The sequence below is a fragment of the Natator depressus genome, chromosome 23 (genome assembly GCF_965152275.1).
Source record: "Natator depressus isolate rNatDep1 chromosome 23, rNatDep2.hap1, whole genome shotgun sequence".
In the NCBI taxonomy this organism is placed as follows: Eukaryota; Metazoa; Chordata; order Testudines; family Cheloniidae; genus Natator; species Natator depressus.
This window is the reverse complement of record NC_134256.1, coordinates 981,267-999,706: the sequence shown is the minus strand read 5'-3', so window position 1 is coordinate 999,706 and position 18,440 is coordinate 981,267. Positions and strand designations below refer to the sequence as shown.

General features: G+C 71.4%; 1 protein-coding gene across 2 annotated transcripts; it reads left to right on the top strand.

Moving 5' to 3' along the window:
• Positions 1–864: 864 nt before the first annotated feature.
• On the top strand, positions 865–16,417 carry SHKBP1 (SH3KBP1 binding protein 1). 2 transcript variants are annotated; one of them, XM_074937268.1, is made up of 19 exons: positions 865–960; positions 1,595–1,648; positions 3,053–3,098; positions 3,698–3,771; positions 4,120–4,178; positions 4,404–4,484; positions 4,820–4,990; positions 5,505–5,595; positions 5,773–5,963; positions 6,348–6,463; positions 6,839–6,926; positions 7,564–7,680; positions 8,211–8,381; positions 8,664–8,819; positions 9,198–9,294; positions 9,585–9,763; positions 9,882–10,014; positions 10,247–10,607; positions 16,213–16,417. In XM_074937268.1, the coding sequence occupies exons 1-19, from the start codon at positions 893–895 to the stop codon at positions 16,408–16,410; spliced, it is 2,451 nt and encodes an 816-aa protein (XP_074793369.1). In that variant the 5' UTR covers positions 865–892; the 3' UTR covers positions 16,411–16,417. The 2 variants fall into 2 exon arrangements, with proteins under 2 accessions (XP_074793369.1, XP_074793370.1); XM_074937269.1 differs by lacking the exon at positions 10,247–10,607 and having other exon boundaries at positions 16,210–16,383.
• The last annotated feature ends 2,023 nt before the right edge of the window (positions 16,418–18,440 follow it).

The window sequence follows — 18,440 nt, the reverse complement described above, 5'->3', positions numbered from 1 at the left end:
GGGAGCAGGGGAAGGTTGGGGGGAGCTGGGGGGGGGAAGAGAGGGAGGAGCGGGGTGGGGGAGGGGTGGGGGCAGCTGAGGGTGAGACTGAAGGGGGGGAGGGGGGGCAGCTGGGGGGAGGGGGGAAGAGAGGGAGGGGAAGGGGAGGGGAGGGGGCAGCTAGGGGGAGGGGGAAGGTTGGGGGCAAGAGAGGGAGGAGCAGGGAAGGGGTGGGGCAGCTGGGGGGAGGGTGGGAAGAGAGAGGGGGAGGGGGAAGGTTGGGGGAGCAGGGGAAGGTTGGGGGCAGCTGGGGGGGGAAGAGAGGGAGGAGCGGGGTGGGGGAGGGGTGGGGGCAGCTGGGGGAGGGGTGGGGCAGAAGGGGGAGGGGGAAGGTTGGGGGCAGCTGGGGGGGTGGGGGCAGCTGGGGGAAGCAGTGAAGGGGGGGCGGGTCCGGCGCGTCAGTAACGGACTCTGCCCAGTGGGGGGGTCGCGGTGACCCACGTGCCGCCCCCCCGAGGGGTCAGAGCCGGTCACGGGAGGTGGGGAAGGGAGGGGCAGGAGCGGGTCGGGGGTCAAGCGGGCGGTGGGGAGGGGTCCACTTCCTCCTCTGAGGGGCCTGCCCCTTTAAGGGGTGGGACGGAGGCGGAGCCGGCTTGGGGGGATGGGCCGGGGCGAGGCGGAGGCCAATGAGCGCGCGGGGTGGGCGGGCCCGGGACGAGCGGGGGCCAATTAGCGCGCGAGGTGGGCAGGCCGGAGTAGGGGGCCAATCAGTGTGCGGGGCGGGTGGCCGGGGCGACCCAAGGGCCAATCGGCGCACGGGGTGGGCGGGCCCGGGTCGAGGCGGGGACCAATCAGCGCGCGGGGTGGGCGTGTCCCAGCAGGGCGGTGGCGGAAGCGGGGCGCGGGCGCGGACATGGCGGCGCCAGGCGGGAGCGCGCGGCCGGGCGCGGAGCTGATCCAGCTCAACGTGGGGGGCAAGAGGCGAGCGGGGGCCGGGACCGCCCCGCCCCTCGCGACCCCCGGCCCCGCCCCCACGGGACCCCCCGTCCGCGGGATCCCCGCCCCCCCCGGCCCCCCTTCACCCCGCCCCCTTCAACCCCCCCCACGTGCCGGGCCCCGCCCCCTCGACACCCCCTTTCACTCCCCCCCACCTGGGCCCCCCTTCAACCCCCCCCGGGCCAGTCCGCGCCCCCCGCCGGTCCCTGCCCCCCTTCACTCCCCCCCACCTGGGCTCCGCCCCCTTCAACCCCCCCACGTGCCGGGCCCCGCCCCCTCGACACCCCCTTTCACTCCCCCCCACCTGGGCCCCCCTTCACTCCCCCCCGCCGGGCCCCGCTTCACTCCCCCCGGGCCCCGCCCCCTTCACCCCCCCACCCCCCCCGGCCGGTCCCTGCCCCACTTCACTCCCCCCAACCTGGGCCCCGCTTCACTCCCCCCCCCCCCCCCCGAGCCCTGCCCCACTTCACCCCGGCCCCCTGGGCCCGGCCCCGCCCCCCCTTCACTCCCCCCCACGTGCCGGGCCCTGCCCCCCCACACCTGCCTCACTCCCCCCCACGTGCTCCGTGTCCCCCTGACGCGCCCGGCCGCTCGCTCACCGCGCCCTTTGCCGTTGCAGGTTCAGCACGTCCCGGCAGACCCTGACCTGGATCTCGGATTCGTTCTTCTCAAGGTGACGGGCAGAGAAGCCCGGCCCGGCTGCTTGTCCCCGTGCGTGGGCGCGAAAGGCCCTAGCCCAGCCAGGCGGGGGCACGGTGGCTTGGGGGCAGCCCGCCCTCGGCACAGCCGGCCCATCGCAGCCCTGGGCGTCTCTTGCTATGGGTTTGGTACAAGGCACCTGCCCTGTTACCCTCCGCCCACCTGGGGCCAGGTTCCTGGCGGCCCTGCCTCTCGTGTCGCCGATCCAGCGGCCGCAGGTGCAAACAGCCCCGCAGGGCCAGGCAGCCGCGGGCCGGCGCCGGGCAGGGCTGGGCAGGGCTCATGGGAACTCTCCTGTCGGCTGCTGGTTCCCCAGGGACCGAGTTGGGTCCTGTGCCCCCCCCGGCACCGAAGGCTAGCATGGCGCAGGGCCCCAGCGTGGGGGGCCCTCATCAGGTCCTGCCCAGTCTGCTCCCCAGGGATCAGTCTGCTCTGAACCGATACAAGTGAAGGGTCCAGGGGGCAGCAAAACCTCAGCACCAACCCCCTGGGGCCTGAATTAGCTGCTACCCCCCGAGAGATCTGGGAGTCCGGAAACGCCCGCTCAGTGCGCAGCAGCAGTCAGAAAAGCTCTCGTGGGAAAGGGAGAGAGAATAAAACTGAAAAAATGTCAGGTTGCCTCAGTGTAAATCCCTGGTACACCCCCTCTCAAACGCTGCCTGCAGATCTGGGGACCCCGTCGCAAACAGGATCTGTTGCAACTGGAAAAGTGTAGAAAAGGGCGACAACGATGATGCGGGGGATGAAACGGCCGCTGTGTGAGGAGAGATTAAGAAGACCGGGACTGTTCATCTTAGAAAAGAGACGGCTAAGGGGGGATGTGATAGCGGGCTATAAAATCATGGCCAGTGTGCAGAAAGTAAATAAGGACGTGTTATTGCCTCCTTCCCACAACACAAGAACCAGAAAACAATGAAATTAGCAGGCAGCAGATTTAAAACAAACACAAGGAGGTCTTTCTTCACACAACGCACAGTCAACCTGTGGAACTCCTTGCCAGGGGATGTTATGAAGGCCAAGACTATAACCGGGTTCAAAAAAGTACTAGATAAATTCATGGCGGACAGGTCCATCAATGGCGTCCCTGGCCTCTGTTTGCCGGGAGCTGGGAATGGGCGACAGGGGATGGATCACTTGGTGATTCCCTGTTCTGTTCATTCCCTCTGGGGCACCTGGCACTGACCACGGTCGGCAGACAGGACCTTTGGGCTGACCCGGTCTGTTCTCTGCCCAAAGCGGAGCTGCTGGTGCGCCGTCACAGCCCTGAGGTTATAGTGGTTGGGGTTCTGTAATTGCCTTTCCGCTCGGTCGGGGCCTGCGTGGCCCCAGCCCGCAGGGTGGATAGCAGCAGTCACCTCTGTCTCTCTTTAAATTCCAGCCTCCTGAGTGGCCGGATCTCCACCCTGAAGGATGAAACGGGAGCGGTGAGTTGCCCCCGGGGCTGCAGCGTGGGGAGCCGGGCTACGGGAGCCGCGTGCCAGATCGGCTGCATACCCAGCATTAAGGGTCCCTCCGTGGCACGAGGCATCTGGCAGCCCAGAGGTCACCTTGTCCGTGCAGAGCTCTCGAGTGCCTGCCAGGGGAGAGCGCCCCCTGCTGAGCCCCCTGCCCCGCTCCCTGCCCCACAGCGCCTCCTAGCACCCCCCGGGGGCCTGCCCTGTCGAGCCCCCTGCCCCACTCCCTGCCCCACAGCGTCCCCTAGCACCCCACGAGGGCCTGCCCTGCCTGGCAGGGGAGAGCGTCCCCTGCTGAGCCCCCCATAGCGCCCCCAGCACCCCACGGGGGCCTGCCCTGCCTGTGAGGGGAACCCCCTTGCCACCGAGGACTGGGGCACTGGTTTGTACGGTCACCAGCCGTGCTTTGGAGACCTGCCCGTGTGGCACTGCCCCAGGCGAGCTTGGGCCCCGCTGGGCTCCCAGCCATGGGGCCGTGGGCTGAGACGCGTGGAGTGCGGCTCGTGGGGCACTGTGTGTGCTGCTCCTGATGGGAGAGATGCCCCCTGACCCGCTCTCTGCCCCCCCAGATCTTCATCGACCGAGACCCCACCGTCTTTGCACCCATTCTCAACTTCCTGCGAACCAAGGAGCTCGACCCCAGGTATGGCACGGCACTGCGGGCGCTGATACCCTGGGCAGGGCGCAGAGAAAGCATCTGACCCCCTGTGCCAGGGATGTCCAGGAGCACTGGGGCGTTCCTGGCTCCTCCTCCTCAGCGGTGGCCCCGGAAATGGGGAAAGGGGGGTCTGCCCAGCCCATCAGGGCTGCAGGCAGCGTCCTGGGTCTGTGCGGCGCCTTGCCCTGTGGGTCGTTGCCTGAGCCCCTGGGGCAGTGGGAGGCTCCCACACATCCAGGGGGTGCGCCCCGAACCCGGGCAAATCTGGTGTTGCCTTGTGCTGCTCCAGTCCCGGCCTCTGTCCTGACCTAGCCTGTCGCTGTGTCTTTCCAGGGGCGTCAACATCTCCCTGCTGCTGCATGAAGCTGAGTTCTATGGGATCACCCCGCTGGGTACGGCACAGGGGGGGACGGGGGGACGGGATCACCCCGCTGGGTACGGCACGGGGGGACGGGATCACCCAGCTGGGAACGGCGTAGGGGGGGACGGGGGGGTGGGATCACCCCGCTGGATACGGCGCGGGGGGGCACGGGGATCACCCCGCTGGGTACGGCGCGGGGGGGGGCACAGGTCGGGGGGGGGGGTCTGCAGCTCACCCCATGCCCTCTCCTGCCCAGTGCGTCGCCTGCAGCTGCGCGAGGAGCTTGACCGCTCGGCCTGCGGGAGCGTCCTCTTCAATGGCTACCTGCCCCCCCCAGGTGGGTGCTGCGCCCCGGGCCGAGTGACGGAGGGGCGGAGACTGGCTGGGCAGGGCGGTGGCGGAGACTGGCTGGGCGGGGAGGGGCGGGGCCTGGCTGGGCGGGAGAGGGGCGGGGCCTGGCTGGGCGGGGAGGGGGAGGGGCTGGGTGGGGGTGGAGATGGGCGGGGGAGGGGCGGGGCCTGGCTGGGCTGGGCGGGGGGCAGAGACTGGCTGGGCAGGGGAGGGGCTGGGTGGAGATGGGCGTGGCAGGGGAGGGGCTGGGTGGGGGCGGAGACGGGCTGGGCAGGAAGGGGCAGCTTGGCTCCGATGGTCCCACGGCCCCCCCTCTTGCAGTGTTCCCCGCCAAGCGGCGTAACCGGCACAGCGTGGCAGGGCCGCAGGTGGCCGCCCGGCTGCACAGCGCCGCCGAGAGGGCCCCCGTGCGCCGCAGCAACACCCTGCCCCCCACCCTGGGCCAGGCCGGGCTGCTGGGCCGCCTGCTGGAGGAGCGGGGCCTCGGGGCAGGTACGGGGCCCCTGGGGGCGGGACTGGGGGAGCTCCTCGTTCTCCAGCTGCCTGGTCTGGAAGGGCACTGGGGGCTAGTGGTTACAGCGGGGCGAGGCGGGGGGGGCGCCAGGACACCTGGGTTCTCTCCCAACTCTGGGTGGGGAGTGGGGTCTAGTGGTTACCGTTGGGTGGGGGGGGGCTGGGAGCTGGGACGCTTGGGTTCTCTCCCCGGCTCTGGGTGGGGAGCAGGGTCTGGTGGTTAGAGCAGGGGCCCTGGGAGCCGGGACGCCTGGGTTCTCTCCCCGGCTCTGGGTGGGGAGCGGGGTCTGGTGGTTAGAGCAGGGGCCCTGGGAGCCGGGACGCCTGGGTTCTCTCCCCGGCTCCGGGTGGGGAGCGGGGTCTGGTGGTGAGAGCAGGGGCCCTGGGAGCCGGGACTCCTGGGTTCTCTCCTGGCCCTGTCACTGATCTGCCGTGTGCCAGCTGAGCCGTACTCCATTCCTCCTTTGTGCTGGTCTCTGCCCTCCCGCCCCAGGGCCGGCCAGTGACCCCGGCATGGTCCGAATCGTCTGCGGGCACCATAACTGGATCGCTGTGGCCTACGCCCAGTTCCTCGTGTGCTACAGGTAACCGCAGGGTCTCCTGCCTCCCCGGCCACGGGGGTCCCGCTGCGAACAGACCCCGGAGCCCCTGCCCCCTGCAGCACAACCCTCCCTCTCCCCCCGGGCAGGGCTGGGGCCAGCCGTGCCTGCCGGGGGGAGCCCCGGCTCGAGCCCCGGTCTGACGCCTGCTCTGGCCCCCAGGATGAAGGAGACGTCGGGCTGGCAGCAGGTGTTCTGCAGCCCGCGGCTGGACTGGGTCATCGAGCGGGTGGCCCTGAATGCCAAAGTGCTGGGCGGGTCGCTGGGCGAGCAGGACAAGATGGTGGCCGTGGCCTCCTGCAGCGAGATCATCCTCTGGGCCCTGCCGGCCGACGGCAATGGCAGCGAGATCGGTGAGGGGGCGGGGGGCTCGGGGTGGGGGGCAGGGGCGAGGAGCTCGGCGAGGGGGCTCGGGGTGGGGTACAGGGGGGCTCAGCGCGGGGGGCTTGGGGTGGGGTATAGGGGGGCTCAGTGTGGGGGTCTGGGTGGAGGAGGAGCTCGGCAAGGGGGCTCGGGGTGGGGTATAGGGGGGCGAGGGGTGGGGTATGGGGGGTTCAGTGAGGGGGGCGAGGGGTGGGGTAAAGGGGGGCTCAGCGCGGGGGGCTCGGCGAGGGGTGGGGTGTAGGGGGGCTCAGCGCGGGGAGCTGGGCAGGGGCGAGGGGCTCGGCGAGGGGTGGGGGGAGCTCAGCGCGGGGGGGCCCTGGGCGGTCCCCCTCATGGCTCCTCTCCCCGGCCAGGCGTGTTCCACCTGGGGGTCCCGGTGGAGGCGCTTTTCTTCGTGGGCAGCCAGCTCATCGCCACCAGCCACACGGGCAAGATCGGCGTCTGGAACGCCGTCACCAAGCACTGGCAGGTGAGGGGGGCGGCCGGGGGGGAGCTGCGGGCGGGGAGCGCGCAGCAAAGAGCCCCGGGGGCCGTGAGATGGGGGAGCTGCGGGGTGAGCGGGGGGGAGCTGTGGGGGGATGCAGGGCAAGCAGGGGGGAGCTGTGGGGGGACGCAGGGCGAGCGGGGGGCATGGCTGGGTGGGGAGCTGTGGGGGGGATGCAGGGCGAGCTGGGGGGGACGCAGGGCGAGTGGAGAGCTGTGCGGGGGATGCAGGGCGAGCGGGGGGAAGCTGGGGGGGATGCAAAGCAAGCGGGTGGCATGGCTGGGGGCAGCTGGGGGGGGGACGACACAGTGTGAGCTGAGGGGGGTGTGGCTGAGCAGGTTCCTTCTTGGCCCCCGGCAGATCCAGGACGTGGTTCCCATCAGCAGCTACGACGCGGCCGGCACCTTCCTGCTGCTGGGCTGCCACAACGGCTCCATCTACTACGTGGGTGAGCGGGGCGGGGGCAGCCTGGGGGCGGGGCGGGGCAGAGCAGGGGCAGCCTGGGGCGGGGTGGGGCAGGGCAGAGCCTGGGGAGGGGCGGAGCAGCCTGGGGGGTGGGGCGGGGCAGAGCAGAGCAGGGGTAGCCTGGGGGCGGGGTGGGGCAGGGCAGAGCCGGGGGCGGGGTGGGGCAGGGCAGAGCCTGGGGAGGGGCGGGGCAGCCTGGGGGGCGGGGCGGGGCAGAGCAGGGGTAGCCTGGGGGCGGGGTGGGGCAGGGCAGAGCCGGGGGCGGGGCGGGGCAGCCTGGGGGGCGGGGCAGGGGCAGCCGCTCGCCCACCAGGGCCAGGCTCTGCCAGCTGCGGAGGGGCCCCGCGGGGGCAGGGGCAGAGCTGGGAGCTGATCCCCGTCCCCTGCGTCCCAGCCCGGTGCACTACCGAGGCTGCGTGGTGATGGGTTGGGGGGGGTCTCTTCTGAGCCCCCGGCCTGGGCCTCGCCGAGCCCTGTTGCCGCCTTGTGCCAACGGGCGTGTCTCAGGAGGGGCCGGGCACCCGGCCAGGGGCAGGGCCTGTGGGCAGCGTGGGCACCGCTCTGGCCCCGCCGGGCTGACGGGGGCTGGGGCTGCCCTGACACGTGCCCCCCGTCCCCAGATGTGCAGAAGTTCCCCCTGCGCATGAAGGACAACGACCTGCTGGTGACGGAGCTGTACCGCGACCCCTCGGAGGACGCGGTCACCGCCCTCAGCGTCTACCTCACCCCCAAGACAAGTACGGGGCCTGCCCCAGCCCTGCCCCCCGCCCCCCCCGCCACTCCGGCCAGCCGCAGAATCCAGGATTCAGCCTCAAGCTGCGGAAGGAAAAGGATTTGTCCCCGGCCATCCAGGGAGCCAGTAACGAACCCAGGGGTCCTGGCTCCCAGCCCCCCCTGCTCTAACCACTAGATCCCACTCCCCTCCCAGAGCTGGGGAGAGAACCCAGGGGTCCTGGCTCCCAGCCCCCCCTGCTCTAACCACTAGATCCCACTCCCCTCCCAGAGCTGGGGAGAGAACCCAGGAGTCCTGGCTCCCAGCCCCCCCTGCTCTAACCACTAGATCCCACTCCCCTCCCAGAGCTGGGGAGAGAACCCAGGAGTCCTGGCTCCCAGCCCCCTCCCCCCCGCCCCGTTGTGGTTCCCATAGTGCATTTGATGTTCCAGCTCCCCTCCCCGTGGCCCCCCACTGAACCAGGGCTTGAGGGCGGGGCCCTAACCCGGCGGGGGGACGGGGGGAGCTCTCCCCGGCTGACATGGGGCCCCACAGGCGACAGCGGGAACTGGATCGAGATCGCCTATGGCACCAGCTCGGGGACAGTGCGGGTGATCGTGCAGCACCCGGAGACCGTGGGCTCGGGGCCCCAGCTCTTCCAGACCTTCACTGTGCACCGCAGCCCCGTCACCAGGATCATGCTGTCCGAGAAGCACCTCATCTCGGGTAGGTGCTGCTGGGCAGCGGGGCTGGGGGGGCTGTGCTGAGGGGCACCGGCTGGGCGGGGGGAGGGGACCCAGGGCTGGGACAGCATGGGCTGCAGGTCGGGAGTGAGGAGCACCGGCTGGGCTAGCGGGAGGGGCGGGTAGCAGGGGGCTGTGGGTCAGGAGTGAGGGGCACTGGGCCTAGTTCCAGCTGGTGCCCTGTTCGTGACGGGGGAAGGGAGCCCCTTAGGCAAGGGGGTTCAGGGAGCCTTTGGTTAAATGAGTCTGTCCCCCTGGCCTCCAGTCTGTGCCGATAACAACCACGTCCGCACCTGGACGGTGACGCGCTTCCGCGGCATGATCTCCACCCAGCCGGGCTCCACCCCGCTGGCCTCCTTCAAGATCCTGTCCCTGGAGGACATTGACGGGCACGCGGGCTGCAGCGCTGGCACCGACATTGGTGGGTGATGCCAGGGGGTGATGGCGCTGGGGGACGGGAGGGGCAGGGGGCGCGGTGACGGCGCTCGGGAACGGGGTGGTGGCACTGGGGGGCAGGGGACGCGGTGACGGCGCTCGGGAACGGGGTGGTGGCACTGGGGGGGGCAGGGGACGCGGTGACGGCGCTCGGGAACGGGGTGGTGGCACTGGGGGGGGCAGGGGACGCGGTGACGGCGCTCGGGAACGGGGTGGTGGCACTGGGGGGGGCAGGGGACGCGGTGACGGTGCTCGGGAACGGGGTGGTGGCACTGGGGGGGGCAGGGGACACGGGGGGCAGGAGGCGCGGGCGTGTCCCTGCCCTGGGGCAGAGGCCAGGGCACTGACCGGCGGCTCTCGGCAGGGCCCTTCGGGGAGCGGGACGATCAGCAGGTTTTCATCCAGAAGGTGGTTCCGGACGCCAGCCAGGTCTTCGTGCGTCTCTCCTCCACCGGCAAGAGGTACCCGGGGGGCCCCCGAGCCTGGGTCAAGGGGCCACACGGCCCGGCTGCGGGTAGGGTGGGGTCACGTGGCTCGTGGCTGCCCGCCGTGGCTGGCACTGCATCTGGCGGTGGAGGCTCCGTGGTGGAGGGGCCCCGAGGGATGGGGGGTGATGGAGCCTCTCTGTACAAAGGGGGAGACAGGCACCGGGAGGGCGGGCTCTGCCCGAGGTCCCACGGGGCCCGTGGCTGAGCCGGGGGAAAGAACCCAGGCGTCCTGGCCCCCAGCTCCCGCCCTGCCCCTGCCCCAGGATCTGCGAGGTGCGCTCCGTGGACGGCACGGCCATCACCGCCTTCACGGTGCACGAGTGCGAAGGCTCCAGCCGCATCGGCTCCCGCCCGCGCCGTTACCTCTTCACGGGCCACGCCAACGGCAGCCTGCAGATGTGGGACCTGACCACGGCCATGGAGATGCTGGGCAAGCCGCCAGGTACCCGTCGCCTTCCCACCCCCCCGGCCCCTGTGCTGCAGGGGGCTCCCTGGCACTGCGGGGTGCTCCCCGCCCGGCGCGTGGCGGCCTGACCTGTGCTCTGCCCCCTCTCTTCCAGAGGTGGGGGGCCTGACGGAGGAGGAGCTGCTGCAGCAGCTGGAGCAGTGCGACCTGGCCCTGACGCGCACCCCGGACATGAGCCCAGCTTGCTCCTTCGCCCACCCCGGCACGCCCCGGGCCTCCAGCACCAGGTACAGGGGGCCCCGGGGAGCCCAGGGCTGCGGGCTGGGCTCCTGCTGGCAGACCTACGCCGGCTCTGGGGGGCGCCCGGTTAAACTGGACTCCACGCGCTGGCGCCTCACAGCCGGGCCGGTGCTGGCCGCCCCGGGCCCATGTGGGGCTGCAGATTGCCGCTCGGTTCTGCTTGAGCTCTGCCTGCCTGGCTGGCTAACGCCCGGCCCCTCTCCCCTCCCCTCCCGACAGCCTCCAGTCCCAGGGGAGCGACAGCGCCCGAGACAGACCCGCCAAGGGGGCTGGCAGCGCCGGGCTCCTGCTGAGCGCTGCCCGCGGGAGCCTGCTGCTGCCCAGGGCCCGCGAGGGCCCCTTCGCGGCGCTGACGGCCAGCCAGAGCTCCCTGAACTGCGGTGACGGCCCCGCGCTGGAGCCCTGCCCCCGGCGGCCAGCGGATGGACCGGATGGCGACCCCCGGGCTCCCCACGGGCTGCGTGGCGGGGGCAGCTTCGTCGAGCGGTGCCATGAGCTGGCCCGCACCTCCGGGCTCGAGGCCAGGTGGCCTGGCCCGGTCGGGGAGCCCGACGGAGGGCGCCTTGGAGCAAAGGGCAAGGTCCTGCTACGTGCCCCCGGCATGCCGGCCCGCAGGCCCTCCGGAGCCAGCCCCACCCCCTCTGTCAGGACCCTGCCCCCTGCCCTGCCGGGGTCTGGCTCCTCCTCCCCCTCGGTGGCCAGCGAGGCCCTGCCCATCGTCCTGCTGGCAGCGCCCAAAGCCCGGCTGAACGAGACCTCATTTTAGCATCCGCGGAGGGGCCTGGGGACTCTGGCCCGGCCGGGACTGACTCACCACGGAGGCCTTACGCCCGCTGCCCGACTCAGGCTCTGCTCCGCTTAGCCGGCTGGCCGATGCCCTGGACTCTTCCACCCGTGGGACCTGCCGCAAGCCCTGTGGGGCGGGGGCCGGATCCCACTGCAGCCGCGTCCTGCTGGGGCTGGCAGGGAAAGGGGGGGCTACCCCCCTGGGGCGGGCCTGGGACCGTCCGCGAGGCAGGATCGCGCTCTATTCACAGAGCAGTGGGTTCGCTGGTCTTCCTCCTCCTGGGGGCTCCCTCTGCCCCCCTCCCCTGCCCCCTCTGTGCCTTGCGGGTGCCCACGCACCCTGCATGGTGCTGGGCCCCTCAGGTGCTGGCTCAGTGGTCTGGGGCAGCTGCACCCAGGAGGGGCAAATCCTAATGCAGGTGTGAAAAGGTCATTGGCTGGTAGGCAGGGCCTAAGCCTGGTGGCTCCTCCCAGCCCTTAGCAAGCCAAAGCCTATTGGCAGCAATAGGGGGCGCTGTGCTGGGGGTGGGGCCCCGCTGCCTGTTTCAATAGGGGGCTTCCATGGCAAATACACCCGCATTCCCGCTCCACCTGCGTGTCTGTGTCTGGGGGCCGGGCGGGGCCGGGCCCCCCGCTCAACCTCAGTGGCCTGCTGAACTCGCGGCGCGGTCCAGCCCCCTCTCCTGGCAGCTAAGGGCAGGCTCCAGGCCTGTCCCTCGGCAGCAGGCGTGGGGCAGGCCCAGCTCCCTGGCACACCTGTGGGGCCCGATCCCTGCATGTGGGGCCCCGGGCGTTACTGGAACACGCAGGGTTGGCCAGGCCCCACACCCAGCCGGCAACTCTGTCCCTGTTCCAGACCGGGCTGGGAGAGGAGCCGGCCCTGTGGGAGCTGTGGCTGAAAGCCAGGAAGGGGGAGAACTGGGGGGGGGGGAGTGGCTGAGCAGGGGAGGGGCCTCCTGAGGTCCCCCAAAGCCTAAGTCCCACTCGGCCCTCAGGGGGCCTAGACCCTGTGCAAACTCCTGTGACGGGGGCTGGCTGCTCCGGAGCAGCATCAGCCCCCATCCACCCTGGCCCGTGCCGAGGGCTAAGCCGAACAGCATGGGCTACCTGGGAGAGCTGGGGCTGGCCCATGGTGCCCTCTGGGGGAAGGGCAGGCAGGAGGTTCCCCCAGCGGCCTGGGGCTCGAGCCAGCCCAGCTGCACCCCGTCCCCGCAGCCCGGTGCTCCTGGGCGCCAGGTAACTCTGACACTCACCCGGGGGTGCTGGGAGCATGGTAGATTCTGGGGTTCGGGGCACTTCCTGCGGCCGCACCGCACCCTGGGGTGACACCGGCCCCTCGTGCACTGTGTGCCCGGCGTAGCCCAGGCTGACCCGTGCCCGGGGCTCCCCAGTGGCCATGCCAGTGGGACGTGACTGAGCCCTGTGCTGGGCACCATCGGGCATCGTCACACGCCCGGACACAGGGGCAGCAAGGGGCTGACGGACCCCCTGGCCTCGTGGCTAACCCCGCCAGCCTGCAGCCTGAGTGTGATTGGTCAGCGTGCAGGGAAACGGAGCAGGGATGTCAGAGTGGGATTTTATACTGTGCGTGCCCCCGGCGAGCCGCACGCGCCCCCAGCGTGCCCCCGGCGAGCCGCACGCGCCCCGTGCGCACACATGGACACACTTCACACTTATGTGCCCCATTGAAAGTCCATTGAAACTACCCCGTGCTTGGCCCTCGAAGCCCCGTCCCTGCGCCCACCTCCATACGCCCCCGAACACCCAGTTTGGCCCAGGGGAGCAGCGCCCGCCCTACAGGACCCCCACCTGCTCTGTCCCTGGGCCTGCAATGGTGCCTCAGCTGTTGCTGCCGGGGGGGCTCGCTGGGCACCCCCGGGTGAGGGGGAGGTTGTGGGCACCTGGCAAGGTTGGCAGCAGGGGCCTGAGGCTGCCCAGGACGGGACCCCCCCCGCCCCCACCCCCCTGGGCCCTTCCGGCCTGTTTCTATAACAGCCTGTGAGTCAGCTGGAGCCGAGCCTGTGCAGGGCTAGTAACCGGGGCCAATGCAACACCGGGGCGGCTAGCCCGGACACCTGGGTTCTGTTCCTATCTCTGCGACTCCCTGCAGGGCCTTGGGCAAATCCCTCCCCCTGCCCCTCCTTTGCACTTCTGATTCCCCATTTCTAAAACAGAAATAAGAATATACTGACCTAGTCCGTCGGCCTGTTTCTGCCTCTGCCCTACAGAGCTCCTGGCCTGCAGAGAGGGTGGGTTGTTTTCCCCATGGCAGAGAGGGACTGAGGCCCAGGGTCACACTGCGTCTGGGGGGGAGTGAGCCAGGGGCATGTGCAGGACCCTAGGGGGGCTGTGCACCAGCAGGGGCGTCCGTGGCTTCCCCCCGGCCCTTTGGCAGGGCGTGGGGTGTGGGGCCCTGCACGAGGAGGCCCATCTCTCTGCTTCACCCACTCCAGCCAGTCTGACTGCAGGAGACGGGGCTAGGGGTTGCGCCCTCCCGTCAGCCTTGGACCCCCGCCACTGTCTCTGGGTGCCCAGCTCCCCACAAAGCCCAGAACATCTGGTGCCCCCGCCTAGAGAGCAAAAAGGGGGGGCAGCGTTCCCATCTAAGCAGCAATGCGTGGGGAGGGAGGCAGCATACGCCCACTGGCAAGAGGGGTAGGAACTTGGGCATGGTGACATTTGAGGTAGCAGCAGAGCCAGGGAGAGAACCCAGGAGTCCAGGCTCCCAGCCCCCTGCTCTAGCCCACTAGCCCCCACTCCTCTCCCAGAGCCAGGGAGAGAACCCAGGAGTCCAGGCTCCCAGCCCCCTGCTCTAACCGCTAGCCCCCACTCCTCTCTTAGAGCCAGGGAGAGAGCCCAGGAGTCGGGGCTCCAGCCCCCTGCTCTAACCCACTAGCCCCCACTCCATTTCCACAGGGCACCTCCTCCCTCTGCTCCCTTCCCAGCCCCTCAGGCCCCCTTCCCCAGAGGCTCAGCCCTCCGGGATATCCCCCCTCTGTCGGGGCGGGGGGGGGGCCTCTGCATCCCTGGGGGGCTGGACGCCTGGGTCCTCAGCAGGGAGGACTCTGCTGTCTGTGTCCACCACCTCTGCACCTCGATCAGGCGGTGCCCCCCTGCTCCCCACTTGCCCCTCCCCCACGGCCCCTCCCTCTACAGCCACGGGCCCCCTCCCTCCGCGCGGCCCTTGGCACCTGGTTGCGATGCAGGATGTTGCTCCCGGAGGCAGTTGCTTAGCAACCAGCTCGGGCAGCTGCAGATGGAGACTGGGGGGGGGGGGGGGGGGCCGGGTTCGCCTGGAGCGTCCCCGGGCCGGGCTGCGCGGGGCGGTTCTAGGCACTTCCAGGCGGCGGGCGGGGCTCAGAGCCCGCCCCTCCCCGTGGCCTCAGGTACCGGCTGGAGCGCGGCCAGGGACCGACCCACGGAGACAGCCCCCCCGTGACACCCCCAGGGCCTCCTCGCACACTCACCTCCACCCTCCCTATTGCACACTGTTCCCCATCCCGATTGCACGCTCGCTCATAGCCCCATTGCACACTCGTCCCGTGCACACTCACTCCAGCCCCCCTGCACATTCCCCGCCAGCGGGCGGCCCGCCACTCTCGCGTCCCTCGCACGTTCACCCCCCAGATGCTCGTCCCTTGCACGCGCCCCCTTTGCACACTCACGCGCGCGGGGTTCGGCCGCTGCCCAGGCCCGCTCTCGCCCTTCCGCGGCTGGAGCCCATCGGGGGGGCCTTGGAGCCGCCCCCCCCAACGCGCGGCTCCGTCTCCCCAGCCCGCTCCAGCCGGCCCGGAAGGAGCCGTGACGCGCCGGCTGCTCCCGATGCAGTGCGTGGTAGGTGCCCCCCTGCGGGAGTGGGGGGCCGCGAACCCAGGCGTCCGGGGGTGGGGTGGTCGAGCGCGGGGTTGGGGCGGGGGACCCCACTGCGCATAGAGGCCCCCCCTCCAGCTCCTCCCGCCAGCCCCGGAGACAGCAGCTCCCTTTGCACCCCCCGACTCCCCCATGGGGCAGAGCCCCGCTGCGCGGTACCGGCCCTGCAACAAGCCCCCGCTCAGAGCCCGGTCATTGTTCACAAGGGGAGAGGGGCAGGACTCCTGGGTTCTCGCCTGACCCTTCCTCTCTCTGGGCCTCAGTTTCTCTGTCGGTAAAATGGGGACATTGACTGTCACCTGCCCTCAGGATATGGGGGGACCCTGAATTACCCCCGTCACCTTCTCTCCCAGGAACTGCCCCCCTCCGCACCCCTCCCCCAGGCTCCCCTGGCTGGGGATGAGGGTTCTTGGGGATCCCCCCCACCGTGAAAAATCTGTGTTCATAGAACTGTGGGACCCCCGGGCTGGGACTGCGGGCCAGGAGTGAGGGGCACGGGGGGGCGCTGCGGGTCGGGAGTGAGGGGCACCGGCAGAGCTGGGGGGGAGCAGGGGGCTGCAGGTAGGGAGTGAGGGGCACGGGGGGGGCTGCGGGTCAGGAGTGAGGGGCACTGGCAGGGGTGGGGGGCAGCAGGGGGCTGCAGGTAGGGAGTGAGGGGCAGCGGCAGGGCTGGGGGGGAGCAGGGGGCTGCGGGTCGGGAGTGAGGGGCAGCGGCAGAGCTGGGGGGAGCAGGGGGCTGCGGGTCGGGAGTGAGGGGCACCGGCAGAGCTGGGGGGAGTCCCGCTGTCCCTGCTGACGTCGTGCTCATGTCACTGGGGGCTGCTGACGGCAGCGAGGGGGGCAGGCGCACCCATTGGATACGTGTCCCCCCGCCCCCTCCCCGGGGCTATTCACGCCTGGGGGGCGATGGAGGGGCCCATGTGGTGGGGGTGTCACATCTCTTCCTGCCTGGCGCTGGGTGGGTATGGGGGGGTCTGGGATCCTGCGCCACACCTGGGATGGACCCTGCCCTGGTGAGGGGCAGGGCTGGGGGTGCAGTGAGGGAGCAGGTCTCAAATCTGGGATCCCCTTTGGGGGGTGCTGGGCAGCTGGAGTGTCCCCCCCCTTCTGCCAGGCAGCCCAGGGCCTGGAAAGCGGGGGGCTGCGGGTCAGGAGTGAGGGGCACTGGCAGAGCTGGGGGGGAGTCCAGGGGTCGCTGCCAACCCACCTGGCCTGGGGCAGCAGCTCGGGGCAAAGTGGGGACCTGATCCCCTCCCGTGTCTGTCCAGAGGGGCGTGGAGCCAGCCCCAGGTTCCCCCCAGCTCCACGGGAACTGGGGATCCCCATGCGGAGAGACGGGGGGGCGGGGCCTGGAAGGGGACAGGGAGTGGGGGGGGTCTGTCCCTGTAGTTGTGGAAGGAGGGGGAGGGGCTTGCCCTGCAGTTGGGGGGAGGGAGGTGGAGAGGGGGCGGGGCTCGCCCTGCAGTTGGGGGCGGGTGGAATCGGGGAGCCCCGCCCCTCACCCTGTCTCCCCCCCCCCCCCCCAGCAGGTGGACCTGGAGCTGCGGGTGGAGAAGCTGGATGTGAAGATGGTGCCTGGGGGCACCGGCAGGGAGGGGCTGGGCCCGGGCCCGGGCCAGGAGGCCAAGGAGGACCATGAGGAGCGAGTCCTGGCCATGCTGGGCATAGCGGGCACTGTGCTCAACCTGCTGGTCATCATCTTCGTCTACGTCTACACCACCGTCTAGCGCCAGCCCGGGCCCCGCCAGGGCCCTGCCAGCCAGAGACACCCGCGCCGGGGTCCTGCCAGCCAGCCGGAGACACCCGCGCCGGGGCCCTGCCAGCCAGCCAGAGACACCCGCGCCGGGGCCCTGCCAGCCAGCCGGAGACACCCGCGCCAGGACCCCACAGCCGGAGACACCCGCGCCGGGGCCCTGCCAGCCAGAGACACCCGCCCCGGGGTCCTGCCAGCCAGCCGGAGACACCCGCGCCGGGGCCCTGCCAGCCAGCCAGAGACACCCGCGCTGGGGCCCTGCCAGCCGGAGACACCCGCGCCAGGACCCCGCAGCCGGAGACACCCGCGCCGGGGCCCTGCCAGCCAGCCAGAGACACCCGCGCCGGGGCCCTGCCAGCCAGCCGGAGACACCCGCGCCAGGACCCCACAGCCGGAGACACCCGCGCCGGGGCCCTGCCAGCCAGAGACACCCGCCCCGGGGTCCTGCCAGCCAGCCGGAGACACCCGCGCCGGGGCCCTGCCAGCCAGCCAGAGACACCCGCGCTGGGGCCCTGCCAGCTGGAGACACCCGCGCCAGGACCCCGCAGCCGGAGACACCCGCGCCGGGGCCCTGCCAGCCAGCCAGAGACACCCGCGCCGGGGCCCTGCCAGCCAGCCGGAGACACCCGCGCCAGGACCCCACAGCCGGAGACACCCGTGCTGGGGCCCTGCCAGCCGGAGACACCCGCGCCGGGGTCCTGCCAGCCAGCCGGAGACACCCGCGCCGGGGCCCTGCCAGCCAGCCAGAGACACCCGCGCCGGGGCCCTGCCAGCCAGCCGGAGACACCCGCGCCAGGACCCCACAGCCGGAGACACCCGTGCTGGGGCCCTGCCAGCCGGAGACACCCGCGCCGGGGTCCTGCCAGCCAGCCGGAGACACCCGCGCCGGGGCCCTGCCAGCCAGCCAGAGACACCCGCGCCGGGGCCCTGCCAGCCAGCCGGAGACACCCGCGCCAGGACCCCACAGCCGGAGACACCCGTGCTGGGGCCCTGCCAGCCGGAGACACCCGCGCCGGGGTCCTGCCAGCCAGCCGGAGACACCCGCACCAGGACCCCACAGCCGGAGACACCCGCGCCGGGGCCCTGCCAGCCGGAGACACCCGCCCCGGGGTCCTGCCAGCCAGCCGGAGACACCCGCGCCGGGGCCCTGCCAGCCGGAGACACCCGCGCCGGAGCCCCGCCAGCCAGAGACACCCACGCCAGGGCCGCGCCGGGGTCTGGCCAGCCAGCCGGTGACACCCACACTGGGGCCCGCCCAGCCAGCCAGAGACACCCACGCCCCTGCCATGCCAGGGCCCCACCAACCAGAGACACCTGCACCAGGGCCGTGCTGGGGCCCCGCCAGCCAGAGACACCCGTGCCAGGGCCAGGCAGGGGCCCCGCCAGCCAGAGACACCCATGCCAGGGCCACGCTGGGGTCCAGCCAGCCAGCCGGTGACACCTGCGCCAGAGCCGTGCCGGGAGCCTGATGGGGCCTGGAGGGTGCCCACGGGGCAATGAGACGCTCTCCCACCTTCCGTGTGTGTGCCCCAGACCCTGCCCCTGGGCACACGGAGATCTGCCCCTGCCAGGCACCCAGCGACTGGTCACCCCCACGCAGCAACAAGCACAAGGGACTGGCCCCCCAGGACAGCGAGGGGGCACTGGGGGCCCAGATTGCGCCTGCTGCCCGGCCCCCAAAGCCCGGAGCCCGCAGACTCGTGAGAGGAGATACCAGCGGCGCGAGCCGGGACAGGGACTGTGCTGTGGGTGGGGGAGGTGCACGGGGCTCTGAGCTGGGGGGCCAAGGGGGCGTTTGGGGTGATTTTGCCCTGGCGGAGATGCCAGGGACAGGGTCTGTTCTAAACGGTGATTCTGAGCTGGTGGAGCCCAGCCCGGCCTGGCACTCTTGGGACCCGCTCTGCGGGCTCTGGGGGAAGTGCTGAGCACCCACCATTCCCAATCCTGACCCCCCAGACCCTGTCCAGGCCACCCAGAGCCCCCCAACAGCTGAGTCTGTGCCAG